This window comes from Oncorhynchus kisutch, linkage group LG14 (genome assembly GCF_002021735.2).
Source record: "Oncorhynchus kisutch isolate 150728-3 linkage group LG14, Okis_V2, whole genome shotgun sequence".
Taxonomy (NCBI): Eukaryota; Metazoa; Chordata; class Actinopteri; order Salmoniformes; family Salmonidae; genus Oncorhynchus; species Oncorhynchus kisutch.
The window spans coordinates 72,152,011-72,173,522 of record NC_034187.2 but is presented as its reverse complement, the minus strand read 5'-3'; the positions used below and the strand labels follow the sequence as shown (position 1 = coordinate 72,173,522).

The window sequence follows — 21,512 nt, the reverse complement described above, 5'->3', positions numbered from 1 at the left end:
ACACAGAGGAATCAATCGTACTACAGACAACCGTGATAAGAGTAATGCTGTACCACACATAATTTCTCACTTGTTCCTTCCTTATATTCCACATTTCTCTGAAAATTTATCGTTTTTGAAATAACTCCTAGACTTATTAAACAACTATTGCGATGAACACAGTCTAGGGGAGTGAAGAATGTGTCATAGGAATGATTGGTATCAAAGGTTAAAGGAGGCCTATTTAAGTCCTTCACATAGTTTGAGCTATTGTTAATATCTACATTTTTGCCTGCCTGCCTGCCTTTGAGGGGGTTGGCAGATTACTACGAACCTATCAGAGGAGCGTGTCTGTCTCCCTGTGTGCATATTTCTGTCTATTGTTTGTCTATTAAACCTTTAAATATAGAAGTCGTTGGGGTTCTTCATTTTCCACACCTTGGCCAAATTCACGATTCCCGAGACTATAAGGTCTAGTGATCATTGACAGACTGACATAATGAAAACCAAAGGGTCTATAAAGCCAACTGGTGCTATTGGACATGGTAATATACTGTTAACTACTTCTGTATTCGTCACTGACCTAAGCTTCTGTTTAGTGCGTTGTTGGCATACATGGGGAAATGAGATAAAGTTACTTATTTGTTATAAAAAGTGGGAGGATCAAATCTAGTGTATGAATTGGTCAAGGATTCATGCAGTCACCCCATTGTGTAATCTCATCACAGGAAGTGTTTGGATCACTAAACTGAGCTCAATATCAAGGCTAAGGTAAGTGAGATTTTTAAAAAAGAAAATAATTTCATTTTAAACTATGCAATTAGAAATCACAAATATAAGAATTAGTAAACAACAAATGTATTCAATTATTTGAATCTTAGTCAAGTAATTCAGAAGTCATCTAAATTTAGATGCATTTGAAATTGAAAGTAAACTGAGACACCATGTTAGTGCTGTGGCAGCGTGTTCGTAAATTCACTCTGGATTCTGGAGTGCCAGAGTACGTTCAGTGTGCTCTATCATAAATTCAGAGCATTGTCAGATTAACCATTTGTAGGCTAAATTCAGAGCATTTCACTCTGGCACTCTCAAACCACCCTCATGTTTTTCATCTTACTTTTGCTCATCTAAGGGTGCGTTACAAACAAATAATCTGACAGAACTGGTACTCCAGAGGTAATTTACAAACGTACCCTAAGATAAAGACAAAGAGTTGGAAATTCCACAAGGTATAATGATCCAGTAAACTTCAACAAATAATCATCATACTCAACCTACTACAAAATTCCTCTAAATTGTAACCACTTGTTAAATCCCTATCCTTTAGATGTGGAGCATAGCTGCATTGGTGTTAGTGCTGACAGGGTCTGCCTCTTGCTACATCACGTGCCCTGGTGGGAAGGTCTGCTCTGATCAAACAACCTGTTGTTTGACTAAAGGAGGATATGCCTGCTGTCCAGTTCCCAATGTGAGTAACCAGGGTTCACCTTAGGGCAATTTGTAGCCTGGTCCCAGATCTGTTTGTCATGTCAACAGCCATAGCAATTGGCAGCACAAACATCTGGAACCAGGCTAGGGAATTTGATAACACTAGTAAATGGGATTCTCAGCAGCACTAAGGTTTTAAATACTGGAAAAAGAAACCAGCATACTGGTACTGTTGTTTCCAATTTTTCAGTTGAAAGACCTTGGGTTTAGAAAGCTGTATGAGCAAAGACCCCATAAAGGTATTTTGACTGCATATCACCTTTTTTTCATTATGTTTTCCAGGCGGTGTGTTGCTCTGACATGGCCCACTGTTGCCCGTCAGGCTTCAAATGCAATGCCATCACCCAGAAGTGTGAGAAAGGCGACCATCCATGGAGCAGTGTGCCCATGCTGAACAAGGTGGCTGCAGAGGAACCAAGCTCTCCTGTCTCTGCTCCGCTCGAATCTGACAGCAGCCCTGTCCAGAGCAATGCAATGGAGAGCTCCATGGTCGGCAAGGTGCAATGTGACAACTATTATGCTTGTCCCGATGGCACCACCTGCTGCCACCACCCCACAGGCTTGTGGTTCTGCTGTCCGTACTCTCCTGTGAGTTGACTAGTGTTTCTCTGCTTGTAGTATGTTGGCTTGAAGGGCTCTTGTCAATTTGTAATAGTGTTATAGAGTAGCTGGCAGTATCAGGAATTAGTGACACTTTTGTTATTGTATTAGGTTTTTATTACAGCTAAAAAACAAAACATACTACACAATAAGTTATTCATATTTTTCTAAACTGGATATTTTCTCAGAAATATTAAAACAAGAATTTGAGAGCTGTGGTATGCATGAAACAATATACTGAATCAATATACGTTGTACTTAATTCCAAAATGGTTATTGTCAATATACAGTGAGCTATAAAAGGATTGGGACAGTGACATTTGTTGTTGTTGTTTTGGCTCTGTACTCCAGCACTTTGGATTTTAAATTATACAGTGACTAAGAGGTTAAGGTGCAGACTGTCAGCTTTAATTTGAGGTTATTGTCATCTATATTGGTTCAACAGTTTAGAAATTACAGCAATTTTTGTACATAGTCCCCCCATTTCAGGAGACCAAAAATATTTGGTAGAATTTCACTTATATGTGTATTGAAGTAGTCTAAAGTGTAGTATTTGGTCCCATAATCCTAGCACACAATGATTACATCAAGCGTGTGACTACAAACTTGTTGTTTCTGATTATATATTGTGTAATTTTGGAGTCACTTTTATTGTAAATAAGATTATAATATATTTCTAAATATTTCTACATTAATGTGGATGCTACCATGATTATGGATAGTCCTGAATCAATGGTGAATAGTGATGAGTTAGAAAGTTAGACGCACAAATACCATACCCCCAGAGCCAAAACAACAACAACAAACATGTCACTGTCCCAATACTTTTGTAGCTCACTGTATCAACTTGTGTACTTCTGTTTTTCCACAGGGTAGGTGCTGTCTAGATGGGTACCACTGCTGTCCCTATGGCTATGACTGTGACCCCACATACACAAAGTGTGTGAGGTACGGCAACCTGAGGTACCCTTTTGCTCCGAGGCAGGCCCCTTCAATGATCGAAGCCATCAAGGTCTCCAAACCGGAAAACAAGGTCCATGATCAGGTAGGTACCTATGCGTCACACTCACAGGCAACCAATGTTTGTGTAGGCAGTGGACATTGTTCTCTTTCTATTTTTGTTCCTGTGCCATTCAAGTCAGTCTAAGAGAAAATCACTTTTGATTCCCACCTTATGGGCATTAAAAATAATAATGAATAGAGAATGATTTCCTGCACACTGGTATGCTATTACATTTTAACCTCTGAGAGTAGTTAGTAATGTAATCACATGAGTCCCACGCAACCAGATACTCAGATGTGCGTGTTCTTTTTACATGTTGAACCCCTGAGTAGAACATTGACGGTGTGGTTATCTTCTTTCCCTCGTCTTTTAGCAGGTCTCATGGACAGCTCTAGTTCAGGCCGCTGACAGCACGCCACAGGCTGGAGTCACTCACTGTGACACTAAATTCTATTGTCCTTCTGCAACCAGCTGCTGCAAGGGACCTAATGGCAAATGGGGATGTTGCCCATTCCCACTGGTAAATATACTGAAAGTGTTGGGTGTACTTTAGGGGGGATTTAATACAACTGACATTAAATACCACTGAGCTATCATTTGATAAAGTAGTATATCAATGTTATGTAGGTAGAGCATGTTTAATAATGTAATGAACATTTTATCTGTAGTGCACGTGCAGAGCAGTGTGAAATGTTTTAATCAAATCAAATGTTATTTGTCACATGCGCTGAATACAACAGGTATAGACCTCACAGTGAAATGCTTACTTACAAGCCCTTAACCAATAATGCAGTTAAGAAAAATACCCCCAAAAAAGTAACAAATAAAAGTAACAAATAAATCAAGAGCAGCAGTAAAATAACAATAGCGAGGCTATATGCAGTTGAAGTCAGAAGTTTACATACACTTAGGTTGGAGTTATTATAACTCGTTTTTCAACCACTCCAAAAATGTCTTGTTAACAAACTATAGTTTTGGCAAGTCGGCTAGGACATCTATTTGGTGCATGACACAAGACATTTTTCCAACAATTGTTTACAGACAGATTATTTCACTTAAAATTCACTGTATCACAATTCCAGTAGGTCAGAAGTAGAGGTCGACCGATTATGATTTTTCAACGCCTATACCATACCGATTATTGGAGGACCAAAAAAGCCGATACCGATTAATCGGCCGATTACATTTTTTTGTATTTGTAATAATGACAATTACAACAATACTGAATTAACACTTATTTTAACTAAATATAATACATCAATAAAATCAATTTAGCCTCAAGTAGATAATGTAACTCTGTGTCGTTGTGTGTCGAACTGCTTTGCTTTATCTTGGCCAGGTCGCAGTTGTAAATGAGAACTTGTTCTCAACTTGCCTACCTGGTTAAATAAAGGTGAAATAAATAATGAAACATGTTCAATTTGGTTTAAATAATGCAAAAAAAAGTGTTGAGAAGAATGTAAAAGTGCAATATGTGCTATGTAAGAAAGCTAACGTTTCAGTTCCTTGCTCAGAACATGAGAACATATGAAAGCTGGTGGTTCCTTTTAACATGAGTCTTCAATATTCCCAGGTAAGAAGTTTTAGGTTGTAGTTATTATAGGACTATTTCCCACTATACCATTTGTATTTCATTAACCTTTGACTATTGGATGTTCTTGTAGACACTTTAGTATTGCCAGTGTAACAGTATAGCTTCCGTCCCTCCCTCGAACCAGCAACACAACGACAACAGCCACCAAATCGAAGCAGCGTTACCCATGCAGAGCAAGGGAAACAACCACCCCAAGGCTCAGAGCGAGTGAAGTTTGAAACGCTATTAGCGCGCGCTAACTAGCCAGCCATTTCACTTCGGTTACACCAGCCTCATCTCAGGAGTTGAGGCTTGAAGTCAGGCTTGAAGTCAGAAACAGTGCAATGCTTGACGCACAACGAAGAGCTGCACGAAAGTGCTGTTTGAATGAATGTTTACGCTCCTGCTTCTGCCTACCACCGCTCAGATACTTAGATACTTGTATGCTTGTATGCCCAGTCAGATTATATGCAACACAGGACGTGCTAGATAAAATCTAGTAATATCATCAACCATGTGCAGTTAACTAGTGATTATAATTGATTGTTTTTTATAAGATAAGTTTAATGCTAGCTAGCAACTTACCTTGGCTTACTGCATTTGCGTAACAGGCTTGTGGAGTGCAACGAGAGAGAGGCAGGTCGTTATTGCGTTGGACTATTTAACTGTAATCTTGCAAGATTGGCTCCCCCGAGCTGACAAGGTGAAAATCTGTCTTTCTGCCCCTGAACGAGGCAGTTAACCCACCGTTCCTAGGCCGTCATTGAAAATAAGAATGTGTTCTTAACTGACTTTCCTAGTTAAATAAAGATTAAAAAATATAAAAAATAGGCAACTAGGCCAACAAAATTACAGATTTCCGACTGTTATGAAAACTTGAAATCGGCCCTAATTAATCGGCCATTCCGATTCGGTCGACCTCTAGTCAGAAGTTTATGTACACTAAGTTGACTGTGCCTTTAAACAGCTTGTAAAATTCCAGAAAATTATGTCATGGCTTTAGAAGCTAATTGACATAATTTGAGTCAATTGGAGGTGTACTTGTGGATGTATTTCAAGGCCTACCTTCAAATTCAGTGCCTCTTTGCTTGACATCATGGGAAAATCTAAAGAAATCAGCCAAGACCTCAGAAAGAAAATTGTAGACCTCCACAAGTCTGGTCCATCCTTGGGAGGAATTTCCAAACGCCTGAAGGTACTACGGTCATCTGTACAAACAATAGTACGCAAGTACGCAAACAATAGTACGCAAGTCCAAGTATCCAATATCAACATAACCTGAAAGGCCGCTCAGCATGGAAGAAGCCACTGCTCCAAAACCGCCATAAAAAAGACAGACTACAGTTTGCAACTGCACATGGGGACAAAGATCGTACTTCAAACATCCTCTGGTCTGGTGAAACAAAAATAGAACTGTTGGGCCATAATGACCATCATTGTGTTTGGAGGAAAAAGGGGGAGGCTTGCAAGCCGAAGAACACCATCCCAACCGTGAAGCACGGGGGTGGCAGCGTCATGTTGTGGGGGTGCTTTGCTGCAGGGGGGACTGGTGCACTTCACAAAATAGATGGCATCATGAGGCTGGAAAATGATGTGGATGTTGTCGTGTCTTTACTATCATTAACTGAAGACTTAATTTTTTATCAAAGATTCTCTGTAATTAGTATTACGCGATTAGACTGATTAATCATGTAACTAATTAACTAGGAAGTCGGGGCACCAAGGAAAAAATATTACGATTACAAGGTTATAATTTCCTAATATAACCTTTCAGATATTTTCATATCTGATCCATAGTCTTCTGATTAATTAATTATTTACTTTACCTCACGTTAGTCTCATTCCAAATGTCGTAAATTGTTGGTTATCTGCACGAACCCAGTCTTCACTATGAGTCATCCATACATCAATTGTCTTAAATCATTTATTTATTACTAACTAAGTAATTCACAGAAATGCATAAACAAACAATCAAGGTAAATGTGGTTACAAGAAATGATAGGAGAATGTGCCCTAGTGGGCTAAACCGGCATGGCGGGTTGTTAGACAAAAGGGGAAGTGGGGGTCGACTAAGAAGTCACTACAAAGTGATAATTATAACAATTTAAATGCTAATCCTTTGCACATGAACGCTCACTCATTTGGGAACAATTGCAATCAATATACTGTATATATTTACGCTCAGTGTGTCGTCTTGATCGCTGGTGAAAAGTTAATTTATTTTGTAGAATTGTCCGTCTCTCTCTCTGTCGTGTTTATAGTGGATAGTTCAGAGTGACATTCATTCGTTTCGTTATAGAATGGATGTTTCGGCGGTTGTCGTTCTTTGTGTTCAATGATACCGAATTCCTAGCTGCAGACTAGTAATTAATATCAAAGACTTGTTCTTATTCTGTCGGTATCGATAGTCTAAGAGTTTAACCACATGGTATGGTTAAAAGATTCAGCAATGGTCTACAACCTTTGTACTCTCCTAATGTAGAAAAACATGGTCTGCAACCTTTAGCCATCTCGTAATTGAGGTAAGCTTGGTCTGCTGATCGAAAACCCGAGTGGGGGTTTTATTCGGAAGGCAGAAAAGGGCTGTCCCAGGACGCCTGACCCTAACTGGGCTCAGGGGCGGTCCTCTGATTTAGTTAACTCCAATCCCCTTTTTCAGTTTTCCTTCATTTAACACGTCCAAAATCATATTACACAATTTTACAAACAGTATCATACTCACTCATTCATCTTATACAACAATTAGATGTAAACCTCATATCTGAGGCTATTATATAAACAGCGTTATGGTAATGTGGCCACACCGTCTCCCATGAGCTTCCCCAAGTTGTGACAAATGGACCAGTTCGTAGCTGGATTCTTCACTGATCTTTTATACTTTCTCCGGAACATGAAATTTGTTGGTACCTCAAGTTCTGTGAGGTGGAAGGAATTGCTTTGTTCTCTATGAAATTGTACTCTCTATACTGTGTGTCCATGAGGAGATCCTCAGGAATTTACGACGTCTCTCTGACCACAGCAACCTAGTTGAAGGAGGAAAGGGGGAGGCAGGGAGAGGGGGATGGGGCTTGCTATACCCAAAGAGGCCAACGTCATGACAATGTATTGAAGCAACATCTCAAGATATCAGTCAGGAAGTTAAAGCTTGGTCGCAAATGGGTCCTCCAAATGGACAATGACCCCAAGCATATTTCCAAAGTTGTGGCAAAATGGCTTAAGGACAACAAAGTCAAGGTCTTGGATTGGCCATCACAAAGCCCTGACCTCAATCCTATAGAACATTTGTAGGCAGAACTGAAAAAGCGTGTGTGAGCAAGGAGGCCTACAAACCTGACTCAGTTACACCAGCTCTGTCAGGAGGAATGGGCCAAAGTTCACTCAACTTATTGTGGGAAACTTGTGGAAGGCTACCAAAAGCGTTTAACCAAAGTTAAACAATTTAAAGGCAATGCTACCAAATACCAATTGAGTGTATGTAAACTTCTGACCCACTGGGAATGTGATGAAAGAAATAAAAGCTGAAATAAGTAATTCTCGCTACTATTATTCTGACATTAAACATTCTTAAAATAAAGTGGTGATCCTAACTGACATAAGACAGGGAATTTGTACTATGATTAAATGTCAGGAATTGTGAAAAACTGAGTTTAAATGTATTTGGCTAAGGTGTATGTAAACTTCCGACTTCAACTGTACAGGGGGCACCGGTTAGTTGAGGTAATTGAGGTAATATGTACATGTAGGTAGAGTTATCACATTAAGATCATGTGCAATATTATGCCGATTTTATATTACTATCATGTTCTGAGACCTATTTTTAATTTTTAGGCGAAGTGTTGTGCGGATGGCCTGCATTGCTGTGAATATGGATACACCTGTGACCCAAACTCATACAAGTGCAGGAAATGGTACTCTCAGATTCCTTCAGGTCTGAAGGATGATGCTAATCAGGACTGACACTATTTCTAATTATTTATGATCTTGTCACTGTACTGACATTGGATTGTACCCTTTTTGTGAATGCATTTGAATTTAACCTTGCACTGATGAATACAAGAATGTTAAATCATGTCACCCAATCATTAAAATGTTTCCTTGTTGAGTATTTAGTGTATCATTCCTTATAGGCTATCAATCTCCACTGGCTAAATTGTATCAGAGTCAAATATTTATGTACAGTATGGGTGTGTTCGTAAATTAATTCTGGAGCGCATGGGTGTGCTCAGAGTGCGCTCTGGGCGATCATAAATTCAAAGCGCTGTCACTAGACGCTTTGGCCAAGGAGTAGGGTTGATCCCATCATTCTGACCTCACAACTGCAGTCAAGCACCCAAGCTAACTGGCTAACGTTGGCTAGCTAACGTACTTCCTGACACAAATGAGAGAACACCTCAGTGTCACCATTTTACTCAGCCTGTCAGAGCTGGTTAGGCTGTTTTCATGTTATCCAGAGCGTTGGTGACTGTAACTGTACTGCTGGCATCACTTTCATTACGCATTTCATTACGCCAACGTTTACTGACACCGGCCTTATTCAACGGGTGTTGAGCGTTCGTAAAGTCATCAGTTATTCTGCGCTCTGGCACACTCAGACAAGAGTGCTCTGAAATCGGAGAAGATAGCCACCCATACTATGTATCAATCATGCTCCTCACTTTCTGAGCCATTGCCTGTATTATACGTGCAGCTCTGTGCACGTGGATTGGAGTTACTATGGTAACAACATCAAGTAGCTAACGTTAGTTTTAAAAAATGTTATTATGAACACAACAAATACAAAAAAAAACAGAAATATACAAACAAGAGTACATAAACCTAAACATTAAATAATGTAATGAAACAGCAGGGAGCAGGGAACACTGTAAGTATGAGTTTTGATAGCTAATGTCAGTTGGCAGAGAGTCTATGTTGCGTCCTGAGATAGCTACGTTACAGTAACGGCTCGCAGAACGTCTTAGTAGCCAACTACCTAGTTTCTTCTTCTCTGCATTTATCTAGCTACAGTAGCTATATATCTAATAACAAAAAGTGCAAACAAAAGAAAAGTGAATAGCTATCTATTGTTGTCTAGCTCTATTGTTGTCGAGCTCCTCCAACCAAAACTCACCTTCCATTGAACGTGTTGGCACCACTGTTTAGGTGACAGATGGGGGCGCTATAATCTTGCTTTGTTGAGATCATGTCAAGTATGTCCTGTGATTATGCAAATTAATAAAAGCATATATCAGTCTACGTAAATTGAAATGATGCATATGGAAGCAGTACTAACACTAAACAGAAACGGAGTGTCTGATCCGACTATTCAATGGACACCTGGGGGATCAGAGTGACAGGATGATAGGGAATGGCCTGGACAGTGGGAAATTCAGGAATATTCCCCACAACACCTTTGGAATGACTGATCATATAATCATGGATAGAGGTAGGTGTGTCTCTTTTGTCACATGAAACAGAATGTAAGCACCAAATAAAGTATGATACTGATACGGTAAGGTATCACAAAAAAATTGGTATTATATTCCAGTCTTTTGCGCATTTGACAAGGACAACGACAGCTACGTCAGTGTGAAAGAGTGGACCGAGGGACTATCAGTCTTTCTCCATGGGACATAGGATGAAAAAAATTAAGTTTAAGAAAGCTATAAAGTGTATCATGTAGGCTTTTCGACTGCTATCTACGATATTTCTACCCATGTATGGTCCCCCATTTGGTTTTCACAGCTTTGATGTGTATGACTTGGGTACATTTCCCGGGAAGAGACGTTCCACATGCTGAAGAACAGCCTGATCAGACAGCCCACAGAGGAGGACCCAGACGAGGGCATCAAAGACCTGGTGGTGATCACACTCAAGAAGATGGTAATGGCAAAATGTTTATCTTCATTTTCATCAGGTTACACCAGGCTGAATGCTGTGCTACCTATTGTTTAACCTGCCAAGCTATCTTCACTGTACCCTGTGTTTACAATCACTGTTTAACTTGGCCACAATTGACCAATTCATGTTTCAGATTAAATATACTGTCTGAACATAAAATATCAATGAGCTGTTTCCTTCCTCAGGATCATGACAGCAGACTATCCTATGCAGACTTTGAAAAGGCAGTTAGAGATGAAAATCTATTGCTTGAGGCTTTTGGAACCTGCCTTCATGATGCCAAGGTGACCCTTGAAGTTAAGACTGTAAAAACAGTGTAATGACTTGTCTGTCTGGATTGGACAATATTTTGCCATTGTCTGACATGTTCTTTCCTTTTGTGTTACAGAGCATATTGGCATTTGAGCAGCATGCATTCCAGTATCCACTTGAGCGCTAAAGGACATCACTAAGTTATTCATAACACCATTTTTTATTTTTTTTATAAACAAAAATCTTCTTATACACTGATGGGAAATGTAAATGTAAATGTAGGAACTTGCTAATGTCCACCTCATTCCCTGTGAGAAGTAGTCTTTCAGGACAGGTCTGTTAGATTCTCTTCCGAGGCTTTGCTGACTTTGTCTTCTTCTCTGTTGGCTTGACTTCAGGAACTGATGCAACCTGAGAACAAGGAAATAAATTAATTTACTGTAGTATCACTCTTCAATTGTATGAAATTGTGAGTGAACAATGACCACGAATATACCTTTTTCAATGTATTTCTGATCATGTTGGCTGTTATGTTCAATGACTCGTCCGCCATATCCATCTTAGGCCGGTCTGGTAGTTTTGGTCCAATGAGGATTTCATTTTTGTCCACAAAGCCAAAAAGTGAGTCTTTATTAGTTTCTACTATTTTCCGTTTTCTGTTCTCCAAATGGGTGGTCCTCGGTACGAATCTTGGGGGTGCTGCAAGGGGTGGATTCTTACTCAGTCTTTTCACTATTCCTCTGTCTCCCCCAGAAGAGGAGGGAACACTGCTTATGTTGGGTGCCAGCTGCTGTTTAGTATTTATTGCATTATGCAATGACCCCATTTTGTCCTCTGTTGGAATAGTCCTGCATTGGTTTGCCTGATAACTATACAACTGATCATAAGATGGGGCATGTCTGTAAGGAAGAAACTCCTGTGGGGGTAAAGGCAATAAGGGAAATCCTAAATAATGGCCTTGGCTGGTACTCGAAGTCTCTCCCTTATTGCTGGCATCACTGGATCTCTGATCATCACCTGAGGAAGTCCTGGCTGTGGTAGCAACTGTATTTAAAGACATGGGCTTTTTGCACTCTTCATCCCCGGGGTCCTGTTCCTTTGCTTCTCAACCGAAAAAGAAGAATCATATGTCAACTAACTACATCATAATAATCCTTCTTACATTGGGAATGACATACCAGAGATAGTTCTGATAATATTCTACTAGCACAACATCTGTACTTTTATTTTGAGTCGTCCTGTTCACATATCGTCTCCTGTCTTGCAGCTTCAGTCTGGTGTCCTCCACCGTCTCATACTCTGGGGCATAGCACACATGTAGTAAACCTCCAAAGAAACTCTTCTCATCCATGTGCCGTTTGGCCGCCCTGAAACACAATTACTTTAAAGCATAACTGGCTGAGACATGTGATCTACCAGCTGGTGTACAACTAGGGTAGATAAAACTAGGGCCTGAAGTTTTTCCTGACCAGGTTACATGGTCAGGGAAAACACCCATCCCTGTCTATCTCATCCTAACCTATAAAACCTGTCCTAACCTTGCACTGGTGAGTTTCTGGAACTTGATGAGGTAGACCTCTGTGAATTGCTCTGCAGGGTACTCATCCAGCACCCTGTACTCCTCCACAGCCCCGTACAGCGCAGAGAGCTCGATCAGTTCTGTCATCACCCCGATGGCTGGGACTCCTTGCAACATCAGGTAACGAGACTCCAAGTTGATGGTGTACACCTACAGGGGCAATATAGCACGGGTTAGAAATACAATAAATTGTATCTATCAATCAACCAAATACATTCGATGTCTAGCGAAATGCTGTATCCTGTATCCACGCCATATCCAGCATTTCGCTGCAGTTAAGGTAGGAAACGACATTCCTACCTTGACTGCTTTAGGTCTCCTCCCTTCTCTATACTTCGGTCGTGAGGGGCAAATCTTTTGCTGCTCATGATGTTTATAAACCTCTGGAGTGCTCCAACATGAGCTGTTGGTAAATCCTGCCATGTTTGCGAATTACAACAAGCACCAAACCGGAAGTAGTTTCCCAGACGACAATAATCGGATCTGAGCTCATCGATGTCTCTGTGAAAAACAAAAAGCAGATCAGCTACTTTTGCCTGCCAGACATAGCACCGAATGCATCGATCCCCAAGAGTACATTCACGTCGCTTAGCTAGCTAGCTACTAACAATATATTTCCATGCTCTGAAAAGGGACATTTTGATGATATTGTAAACATATTTAGTTATGTTGGGCAATCATGGCATCCAACCGGTCACTCTGATTTTCCACAACACGAAAAACTGTTTTCTTCACCTTCCTCCAAACTTGTTAAAACAGCTCTCTCTCCAAGACGTAAGCTATAAACTAGCTAGCTAGCTAACAGCTAGTTAGTGTTGTCTTTTAAGTTGTGTCAAATAATAACTATGCCAAACTATCAACAAACTACCGGTAGCTAACTTGCACTTGTAACCATTGCATGCCATTTCTTCTGGTCTGATCTGTAGTATGACAATTTCCCAACGTTTTTTCATGCAATTAGCTATCTTCTGTGTTATAAAGAACCAGGCCCTGGAGCTGTCCTGGGGTCATGATGCCCGTGTGTTCCTCAGCTGGACCAGAAGCAGAAGCCCTGTCAACCAGGAGGACCACAAAGTAGCGCTGAGCAGGCAACTGGGAGAGAAGCTTGGACTCAGAGATGGAGAGCAGGCAATGATGTCCCATTCACTAATTCTCTTGCCCATTCCCCAAACTCATCATGCCCTGATAACCCCACTTTTCCTGATTACTAACTCATGTTGGATGGTTTCAGGGCTTCTTGCGGTCGTGCCAGCAGGTCCTGTCTGTACAGCAGGTGTTTGTGGAGCCACTCTCCTCTGACGACTGGGAAATCCTGGTGAGAACCTATAGAGAGGTCTTTGTGCAATAGGCAAGCTCACCCATCAGAAACATTTAGTACCCTATGGTTTTAGTATAGCCTGGGAGTGTTGCCTGTGGGTTTATTCTTCATTCAACTCCTTTGTCGATGTCATGCAACAGACAGCTACCAAGGCTATTTTTGATCCTTTGCTGTCACAGCAAATTCAACATTGAAGAGCAACTGTCAATATGGTTCGTAAATGTACAGTCTGGGATGGGCAAACATTTAACCATGTCTTATCCTCAGGAGCTCCACAGTGCAGAGCTGGAGCAGCAGCTCCTGGATCAGATTAGAGTGGTGTTTCCTGATGCAGTGTTTCCTGTGTGGGTGGACCAGAGAACAGTCATCTACATCAGAATCGGTCAGCACTGATTTTCACTTTTACATTTTCTCAACATCTAACAGCTATGAACTCACCAGCTCCTATGTTATGACCAAAGAAACAGTTGATCAGAGGAGGCTGATTGGAGGAGCTATAGGAGGACGACAAGCTCATTGTAATTTCTGGAATGTAATTTCTGGCCATTACAATGAGCAATCCTCCTATAGCTCCTCCCACCAGCCTCATCTGCAGTTGATGTCATACTATCGTTCATACTTTTCTTCTTCTGCAGCTTCACTCACCCCAACTGTGCCGTACGGTCGATTAGAGCAGTTCACAGAGCTACACGTCTCTCCTAAAATCCGTGCTGGAAGTGAGGACCTCTCCTGCGCTCCTTCTGGATCATCCTTATCCAATCAGAACATGCCCCTCCACAGGCAGCCGAACTTTGACCTCTCACCCTCCTCCAGGTCCTCTCAGGAGTTCAGCGTTCAGGGGACTGGACTCCCTGTAGAACAACATCCTAACGCTGCTGCCCTCCAGAGCCCCCGGCAGTGGGGCGGGATAGCAGACGTAAAGAGCCTGGTCAGGTACATGCTAACAGGGAACTGTGACCCTGTGAGAGAGACTCCACCCATCCCCACCATCCCTGCCCTCCTCAGTGACTCAGTCTTCAGAGTGTGCAGAGCACCGCCCGTGTCTCCTGGCCCTCTGAGTGCCACCCATGGGGTTGCCCACATCCTGCCCTGGGGCCAGCAGATGGGAGGTAATATCAATGGAGGCCAGCCAGCTGTGACCTATGGCCTACTGTCAAAGGTGCTCTCTCCCAAGGAGGTGAGAGAGAGGGCTAAGCAGGCCATGGAAAAGAAGAAGAGTGGCAGGGCTGGTGGTGCTCCCCAGCCAGGTGGTGCTGGTGGGGTAGGAGACAGGGAGGAAAAAGAGGATGCCACTGTAGTCAAGGTGGTGTGTCACCTTACAGAGGGGTTGAAAGGGAAGCAGGGATCATCTAGAGAGGGAGAGCTCCACAGTGGAAGGGTCTGGGTGAGTACATGTACTGAAGCCATGGTCTAAACTCAAGTTGGACACGATGTAGGCCTAATCAAATGACCTTTTCTACCTATGGTTTACAGGTTTGTCAGCCCTAACGTATTCATATTGAGGCTCATATGTATCCATGCCTCATACAGTTGTTTTTCTCAGATCCCACAATCCCTGGAAACTAGTCTTCATATCAACCCACACTCATCAGTGAGAATCAAGCCAATCAAGTCAACTCCTAAAGTAGCCACCAGTATCCACCTGCAGCCTTTACAACCACTGGTGAGTAACATTTATTTTTACATCATGTTATATCTCCAGAGCTTTGACATATTGGTACATTTGGAATACGCAATTCTATGGATTCTACTGTTCTATTCAGCCTAATCTTGTACTTTCCGTGTTGCTGTTTGACCCCTGCCCTGATGTCCTCCTAGCCTGCAGCAGAGAGTGAGGTGGAGATTCAGACTGCCTTCCTGGGTTGGCTGCACACCCAGAGCCACGAACCACTAGCCTGTCTGACTGGCCGCTCCAACACCATCTTCCTACCTGCCACTGAAGGTACACATAGGTTGCATCACAAATAGCACCCTGTCCCCTTTATAGTGCACTATAAAAATAAAATCCAAGTTTATTGGTCATGTACCCACTTTAGCAGAAGTTATAGCAGCTGCAGTGAAATGTTTGTGTTACTAGCTTCTAACTGCAGTAAAATGTCAAACAAATACAGTGTTTTCAGAAAGTATTCACACCCCTTGACCTTTTTCACATTTTGTAGTGTTATAGTCTGAATTTAAGTTGTTTAGTTTAGATTATGTGTCACTGATCTTCACACAATACCCCATAATGTCAAAGTGGTATTTTGTTTGTAGAACCTTTTTGAAATTAATTCCAAATTTAAAGCTGAAATGTCTTGTCAGTAAGTTTTCAACCCCTTTGTTATGGAAAGCCTAAATAAAGGAGTAAAAATGAGCTTAAGTCAAATAATAAGTTGCATGGTCTCATTCTGTGTTCAATAATAGTGGTTAACATTATTTTTGAATGACTGCCTCATCTCTATATCCCACACATACAATTATCTGTAAGGTCCATCAATCGAGTAGTGAATTTCAAGCACCGATTCAACCACAAAGACCATGGAGGTTTTTCAATGCCTCGCAAACAAGGGCACCGCTTGGTAGATGGGTAAAAATAAAGAAAGCAGATGCTGCATATCACTTTGAGCATGGTGAAGTAATTAATTAGGCTTTGGATAGTGTGTCACTACAAAGATACAGGCGTCCTTCCTAACTCAGTTGCCGGAGAGGAAGGAAACTGCTCAGGGATTTCACCATGAGGCCAATGGGGATTTTAAAATGGTTACACAGTTTAATGGTTGTGATATGAGAGCTGAGGATGAATCAACAACATTGTAATTACTTCATAGTGCTAACCTAAATGACAGAGTGAAAAAAGGAAGCCTGTACAGAAGAAAAAAAATAATCCAAAACATGCATCCTGTTTGCAACAAGGCACTTAAGTAATACTGCAAAAAAAAAAAGAGAAATAAATGTATTTTTTTTCCTGAATACAAAGTGATATGTTCAGGGAAAATCCAACACATCACTGAGTGCCACTCTTCATATTTTCAAACATGGTGGTGGCATGTTATGGGTATGCTTGTCATTGGCAAGGACTAGGGATTTTTTTTTTTTGGATAAAAAGAAACGGAATACAGCTATAAGCACAGTCAAAATCCTAGAGGAGAACCTGGTTCAGTCTGCTTTCCAACAGACGCTGGGAGGCAAATTCACCTTTCAGCAGGACAATAACCTAAAACACAAGGTCAAGTCTACACTGGAGTTGCTTACCACGGCGAAATTGAATGTGATATGATATTTTTTTATTTCATTATCCTTACATTTGCAAACATTTCTAAAAACATGTTTTCATGTTGTGTAGATGGGTGAGAAACAAATCTATCCATTTTTAATTCAGGCTGGAACACAACAATGTGCAATAAGTCAATGGGTATGAATACTGTCTGAAGGCACTGTACACAAATAATACAAATCAAGAAATGTCAGAGGGAATAAGTCACTCTGTGATGGTTGGCAGCAGGTTCTTCAACCTCACCCAAAGTGTATGGAGTGCATTGTAAATGGAATACAATCTTGATCTTCTCACTTCAGGCAAGGTGGAGTTTGCTCTGACTGTGTTGAAGTCAGAACCTGAGCCAGAGAGTAAAGAGCCTGACCAGTTGTTTCTGTTGGCTCCATGTGTGATACAGAAAACAGACATACAGGTACTAGTGACAAGCTTTGCTAACTCAGACTTCATACACTGAGTGTAAAAAACATTAAGAATACCTTCCTAATATTGAGTCCCCCCCCCTCCTTCTCATGATGTCTAGGTTGTCAGGGAACCTGTAACTGTGCCTACAATGAAAGCCATGGGTGAGACACCTAATCAAGATCTACCCTCTCTCAGCAGTCTTGGGTAAACCACCAGATTCCTTACTGAACACACTAACCTGTTAAAGTCATAGCTGTGTGAACCAAATTGATATTTTTATACTAAACATCTCACAAACGGTATAGGATTTATGTTTTTGGTTGATTGTTGATTAATGGTAGCTGTTTTTATGTTGGTCGAGTTCCAGGCTGACTACATTGCAGACGTGGCACACGACCATTGGTTGATGCAATGTAACATCATCCCACTGCGGAGTCACGCAACAGACTGCCATATCAAATGATTTGCTTAGTTGACATGTCAAACCCCTATCCAGGCATGATGCGATCTGGCATGCATCTGCAATGTAGTCAGCCTGGAATGCGGCCAAAGTGTGTCACTGCCCTGCCATGATGTGACCTGTGTTCTCTTGTGCTGTCCCCAGTGGTGTGGAGGAGCTGATCAGGACAGGGTTTGACTTCCTCTCCCACAGCCTGATGGGACGGCCTCTCTCCTGGGAGCTGGTGTCCACCGGCCGGGGCCTCCGGGGCGGAGCCCTACTCATCACAGGGGCCAAGGTATCCTCTGACCTCATGTCATCCTGTCAATCTTTCCCAGAAATCAGCAGGACTGATTCTGACATGATCTGAATGTCCAAGTCAGATCACATTAAGTTAAAACAGTTTTATCTTGATATCAAGGGCTAATATGTAGGTTAAAACGATTACCACTGCCAGCTGTAGTGACCCACTCAATCAGATTGTGGACTGTGAGCTTTGGTGTGACTGTCCAGTGTGTGTTTTGTATTCCCTTACAGGGAAGTGGGAAGACGGCACTCTCCAGAGCTCTGTGTAGGAAAACTATGGAGGACCTGGATGCTCATGTGGAGGTGGTTGACTGCAAAAAGCTGAAAGGTGGGAGTTGGACCTTTCACTTATTGTGTCTGTGGTGACTTGTTTATTTTTGACCATGATGATACAGTGTTGTTGTATAATGTTCTGCAGGGAAGAGAGCAGAGACCGTGAGGCAGATATTGGAAGAGGTGTTTGAACAGGCGGTGTGGAGACAGCCCTCTGTGGTCCTGCTGGATGACCTGGATCATGTGACGGGGGCACCGACCTCACCGGAACATGAACACGGACCAGAGGCTCTGCTAAGGCTGCACATTGCCCAGAGTATGATACTACACAACTCTGTGTGTGTCCATATCCGCATACGCGTCCGTGTGTGTGTGTTTCTTGTTCATAGACATCTAATATCTGTGTGTGTTGTGACCCCTCCCTGTGTGTGTTGTCCAGGTCTAAGGGACATGGTACATGACGTGGTGGTGCGCTCCAGCCTGGTGTCTCTGGTCGTCAGTAGTCACAGTGAACATTCTCTCCACCCGTCACTCAGGGAGGTGCAGGGCTCCCACTTCCTCCAGGGCTTCATACACATCCAGCCTCCTGATCAGGTAACTGGGGTAGGGTCAAGTTGCCCCTCTGTGCTGATTTTGGGTCAGTTTAGCATTTCTACCTCTAATGGCTCAGGTTAGCATCGGGGGAGAATAAGCTAAACCTAGATCTGGGAACCACATCCATTTATCCAGCTTGACTTTGCGCTGGTTGCTAATGCTCTGAAATATCTATGTTGTCTTACCAGCAAATTAGCAAGAAGTAACTGAATTAAAATGTATTGGACATGATAGTGTCTTTGTCGTTCATGGACATGTCAGTGTCTTTGTCGTTCATGGACATGACAGTGTCTTTGTCGTTCATGGACATGACAGTGTCTTTGTCGTTCATGGACATGATCGTGTCTTTGTCGTTCATGGACATGTCAGTGTCTTTGTCGTTCATGGACATGACCGTGTCTTTGTCGTTCATGGACATGACAGTGTCTTTGTCGTTCATGGACATGTCAGTGTCTTTGTCGTTCATGGACATGTCAGTGTCTTTGTCGTTCATGGACATGTCAGTGTCTTTGTCGTTCATGGACATGTCAGTGTCTTGTCGTTCATGGACATGTCAGTGTCTTTGTCGTTCATGGACATGTCAGTGTCTTTGTCGTTCATGGACATGTCAGTGTCTTTGTCGTTCATGGACATGTCAGTGTCTTTGTCGTTCATGGACATGTCAGTGTCTTTGTCGTTCATGGACATGTCAGTGTCTTTGTCGTTCATGGACATGTCAGTGTCTTTGTCGTTCATGGACACGTCAGTGTCTTTGTCGTTCATGGACACGACAGTGTCTTTGTCGTTCATGGACATGACAGTGTCTTTGTCGTTCATGGACATGTCAGTGTCTTTGTCGTTCATGGACATGTCAGTGTCTTTGTCGTTCATGGACATGTCAGTGTCTTTGTCGTTCATGGACATGTCAGTGTCTTTGTCGTTCATGGACAGGACAGTGTCTTTGTCGTTCATGGACAGGACAGTGTCTTTGTCGTTCCAGGACAGGACAGTGTCTTTGTCGTTCCAGGACAGGACAGTGTCTTTGTCGTTCATGGACAGGACAGTGTCTTTGTCGTTCATGGACAGGACAGTGTCTTTGTCGTTCATGGACAGGACAGTGTCTTTGTCGTTCATGGACAGGACAGTGTCTTTGTTGCTACATGGACATGTCAGTGTCTTTGTCGTTCATGGAGAGGACAGTGTCTTTGTCGTTCATGGAGAGGACAGTGTCTTTGTCGTTCATGGAGAGGACAGTGTCTTTGTCGTTCATGGAGAGGACAGTGTCTTTGTCGTTCATGGACAGGACAGTGTCTTTGTCGTTCATGGACAGGACAGTGTCTTTGTCGTTCCAGGACAGGACAGTGTCTTTGTCGTTCCAGGACAGGACAGTGTCTTTGTCGTTCCAGGACAGGACAGTGTCTTTGTCGTTCATGGACAGGACAGTGTCTTTGTCGTTCATGGACAGGACAGTGTCTTTGTTGCTACATGGACATGTCAGTGTCTTTGTCGTTCATGGAGAGGACAGTGTCTTTGTCGTTCCAGGACAGGACAGTGTCTTTGTCGTTCTTGGACAGGACAGTGTCTTTGTTGCTACATGGACAGGACAGTGTCTTTGTCGTTCATGGACAGGACAGTGTCTTTGTCGTTCATGGACAGGACAGTGTCTTTGTCGTTCTTGGACAGGACAGTGTCTTTGTTGCTACATGGACATGTCAGTGTCTTTGTCGTTCATGGACAGGACAGTGTCTTTGTCGTTCTTGGACAGGACAGTGTCTTTGTTGCTACATGGACATGTCAGTGTCTTTGTCGTTCATGGACAGGACAGTGTCTTTGTCGTTCTTGGACAGGACAGTGTCTTTGTTGCTACATGGACATGTCAGTGTCTTTGTCGTTCATGGACAGGACAGTGTCTTTGTCGTTCATGGACAGGACAGTGTCTTTGTCGTTCATGGACAGGACGGTGTCTTTGTCGTTCTTGGACAGGACAGTGTCTTTGTCGTTCTTGGACAGGACAGTGTCTTTGTCGTTCATGGACAGGACAGTGTCTTTGTCGTTCATGGACAGGACAGTGTCTTTGTCGTTCATGGACAGGACAGTGTCTTTGTCGTTCATGGACAGGACAGTGTCTTTGTCGTTCTTGGACAGGACAGTGTCTTTGTCGTTCATGGACAGGACAGTGTCTTTGTCGTTCATGGACAGGACAGTGCCTTTGTCGTTCATGGACAGGACAGTGTCTTTGTTGCTACATGGACAGGACAGTGTCTTTGCTGCTACATGGACAGGACAGTGTCTTTGTTGCTACATGGACAGGACAGTGTCTTTGTTGCTACATGGACAGGACAGTGTCTTTGTTGCTACATGGACAGGACAGTGTCTTTGTTGCTACATGGACAGGACAGTGTCTTTGTTGCTACATGGACAGGACAGTGTCTTTGTTGCTACATGGACAGGACAGTGTCTTTGTTGCTACATGGACAGGACAGTGTCTTTGTTGCTACATGGACAGGACAGTGTCTTTGTCGTTCATGGACAGGACAGTGTCTTTGTTGCTACATGGACAGGACAGTGTCTTTGCTGCTACATGGACAGGACAGTGT

The 21,512-nt window shown here is 42.4% G+C and overlaps 4 protein-coding genes across 5 annotated transcripts in view; 3 read left to right on the top strand and 1 right to left on the bottom strand.

Annotated features, from left to right (window-relative positions):
• The first annotated feature begins 524 nt into the window (after positions 1-524).
• On the top strand, positions 525-8,748 carry LOC109903393 (progranulin). 2 transcript variants are annotated; one of them, XM_020500062.2, is made up of 6 exons: positions 525-750; positions 1,307-1,447; positions 1,750-2,055; positions 2,939-3,112; positions 3,444-3,590; positions 8,472-8,748. In XM_020500062.2, exons 2-6 carry the CDS (start codon positions 1,307-1,309, stop codon positions 8,598-8,600), a joined length of 897 nt encoding a protein of 298 aa, XP_020355651.1. In that variant the 5' UTR covers positions 525-750; the 3' UTR covers positions 8,601-8,748. The 2 variants fall into 2 exon arrangements, with proteins under 2 accessions (XP_020355651.1, XP_020355652.1); XM_020500063.2 differs by having other exon boundaries at positions 591-750; positions 3,447-3,590.
• A 121-nt stretch (positions 8,749-8,869) lies between these two features.
• On the top strand, positions 8,870-11,011 carry LOC109903394 (EF-hand calcium-binding domain-containing protein 1-like). Its single transcript, XM_031788893.1, has 3 exons — positions 8,870-10,502; positions 10,706-10,804; positions 10,909-11,011. Exons 1-3 carry the CDS (start codon positions 10,413-10,415, stop codon positions 10,957-10,959), a joined length of 240 nt encoding a protein of 79 aa, XP_031644753.1. The 5' UTR covers positions 8,870-10,412; the 3' UTR covers positions 10,960-11,011.
• rbm48 (RNA binding motif protein 48) lies at positions 10,977-12,828 on the bottom strand. The gene is made up of 5 exons (XM_020500061.2): positions 12,652-12,828; positions 12,311-12,501; positions 11,994-12,139; positions 11,269-11,873; positions 10,977-11,183 (listed from the first exon to the last, which is right to left on the bottom strand). The coding sequence occupies exons 1-5, from the start codon at positions 12,772-12,774 to the stop codon at positions 11,112-11,114; spliced, it is 1,137 nt and encodes a 378-aa protein (XP_020355650.1). The 5' UTR covers positions 12,775-12,828; the 3' UTR covers positions 10,977-11,111.
• A 47-nt stretch (positions 12,829-12,875) lies between these two features.
• LOC109903391 (peroxisome biogenesis factor 1) overlaps positions 12,876-21,512 on the top strand; it is a 27,704-nt gene continuing 19,067 nt past the window's right edge. The window contains exons 1-13 of the mRNA XM_020500060.2: positions 12,876-13,125; positions 13,333-13,479; positions 13,583-13,666; positions 13,937-14,051; positions 14,305-15,053; positions 15,213-15,332; positions 15,488-15,611; positions 17,222-17,334; positions 17,443-17,528; positions 17,929-18,061; positions 18,301-18,397; positions 18,488-18,658; positions 18,782-18,936. Of these exons, the coding sequence (XP_020355649.1) occupies positions 13,018-13,125; positions 13,333-13,479; positions 13,583-13,666; positions 13,937-14,051; positions 14,305-15,053; positions 15,213-15,332; positions 15,488-15,611; positions 17,222-17,334; positions 17,443-17,528; positions 17,929-18,061; positions 18,301-18,397; positions 18,488-18,658; positions 18,782-18,936 (2,202 nt within the window). The 5' untranslated portion in view covers positions 12,876-13,017. The remainder of the gene's footprint in view (positions 13,126-13,332; positions 13,480-13,582; positions 13,667-13,936; positions 14,052-14,304; positions 15,054-15,212; positions 15,333-15,487; positions 15,612-17,221; positions 17,335-17,442; positions 17,529-17,928; positions 18,062-18,300; positions 18,398-18,487; positions 18,659-18,781; positions 18,937-21,512) is intronic.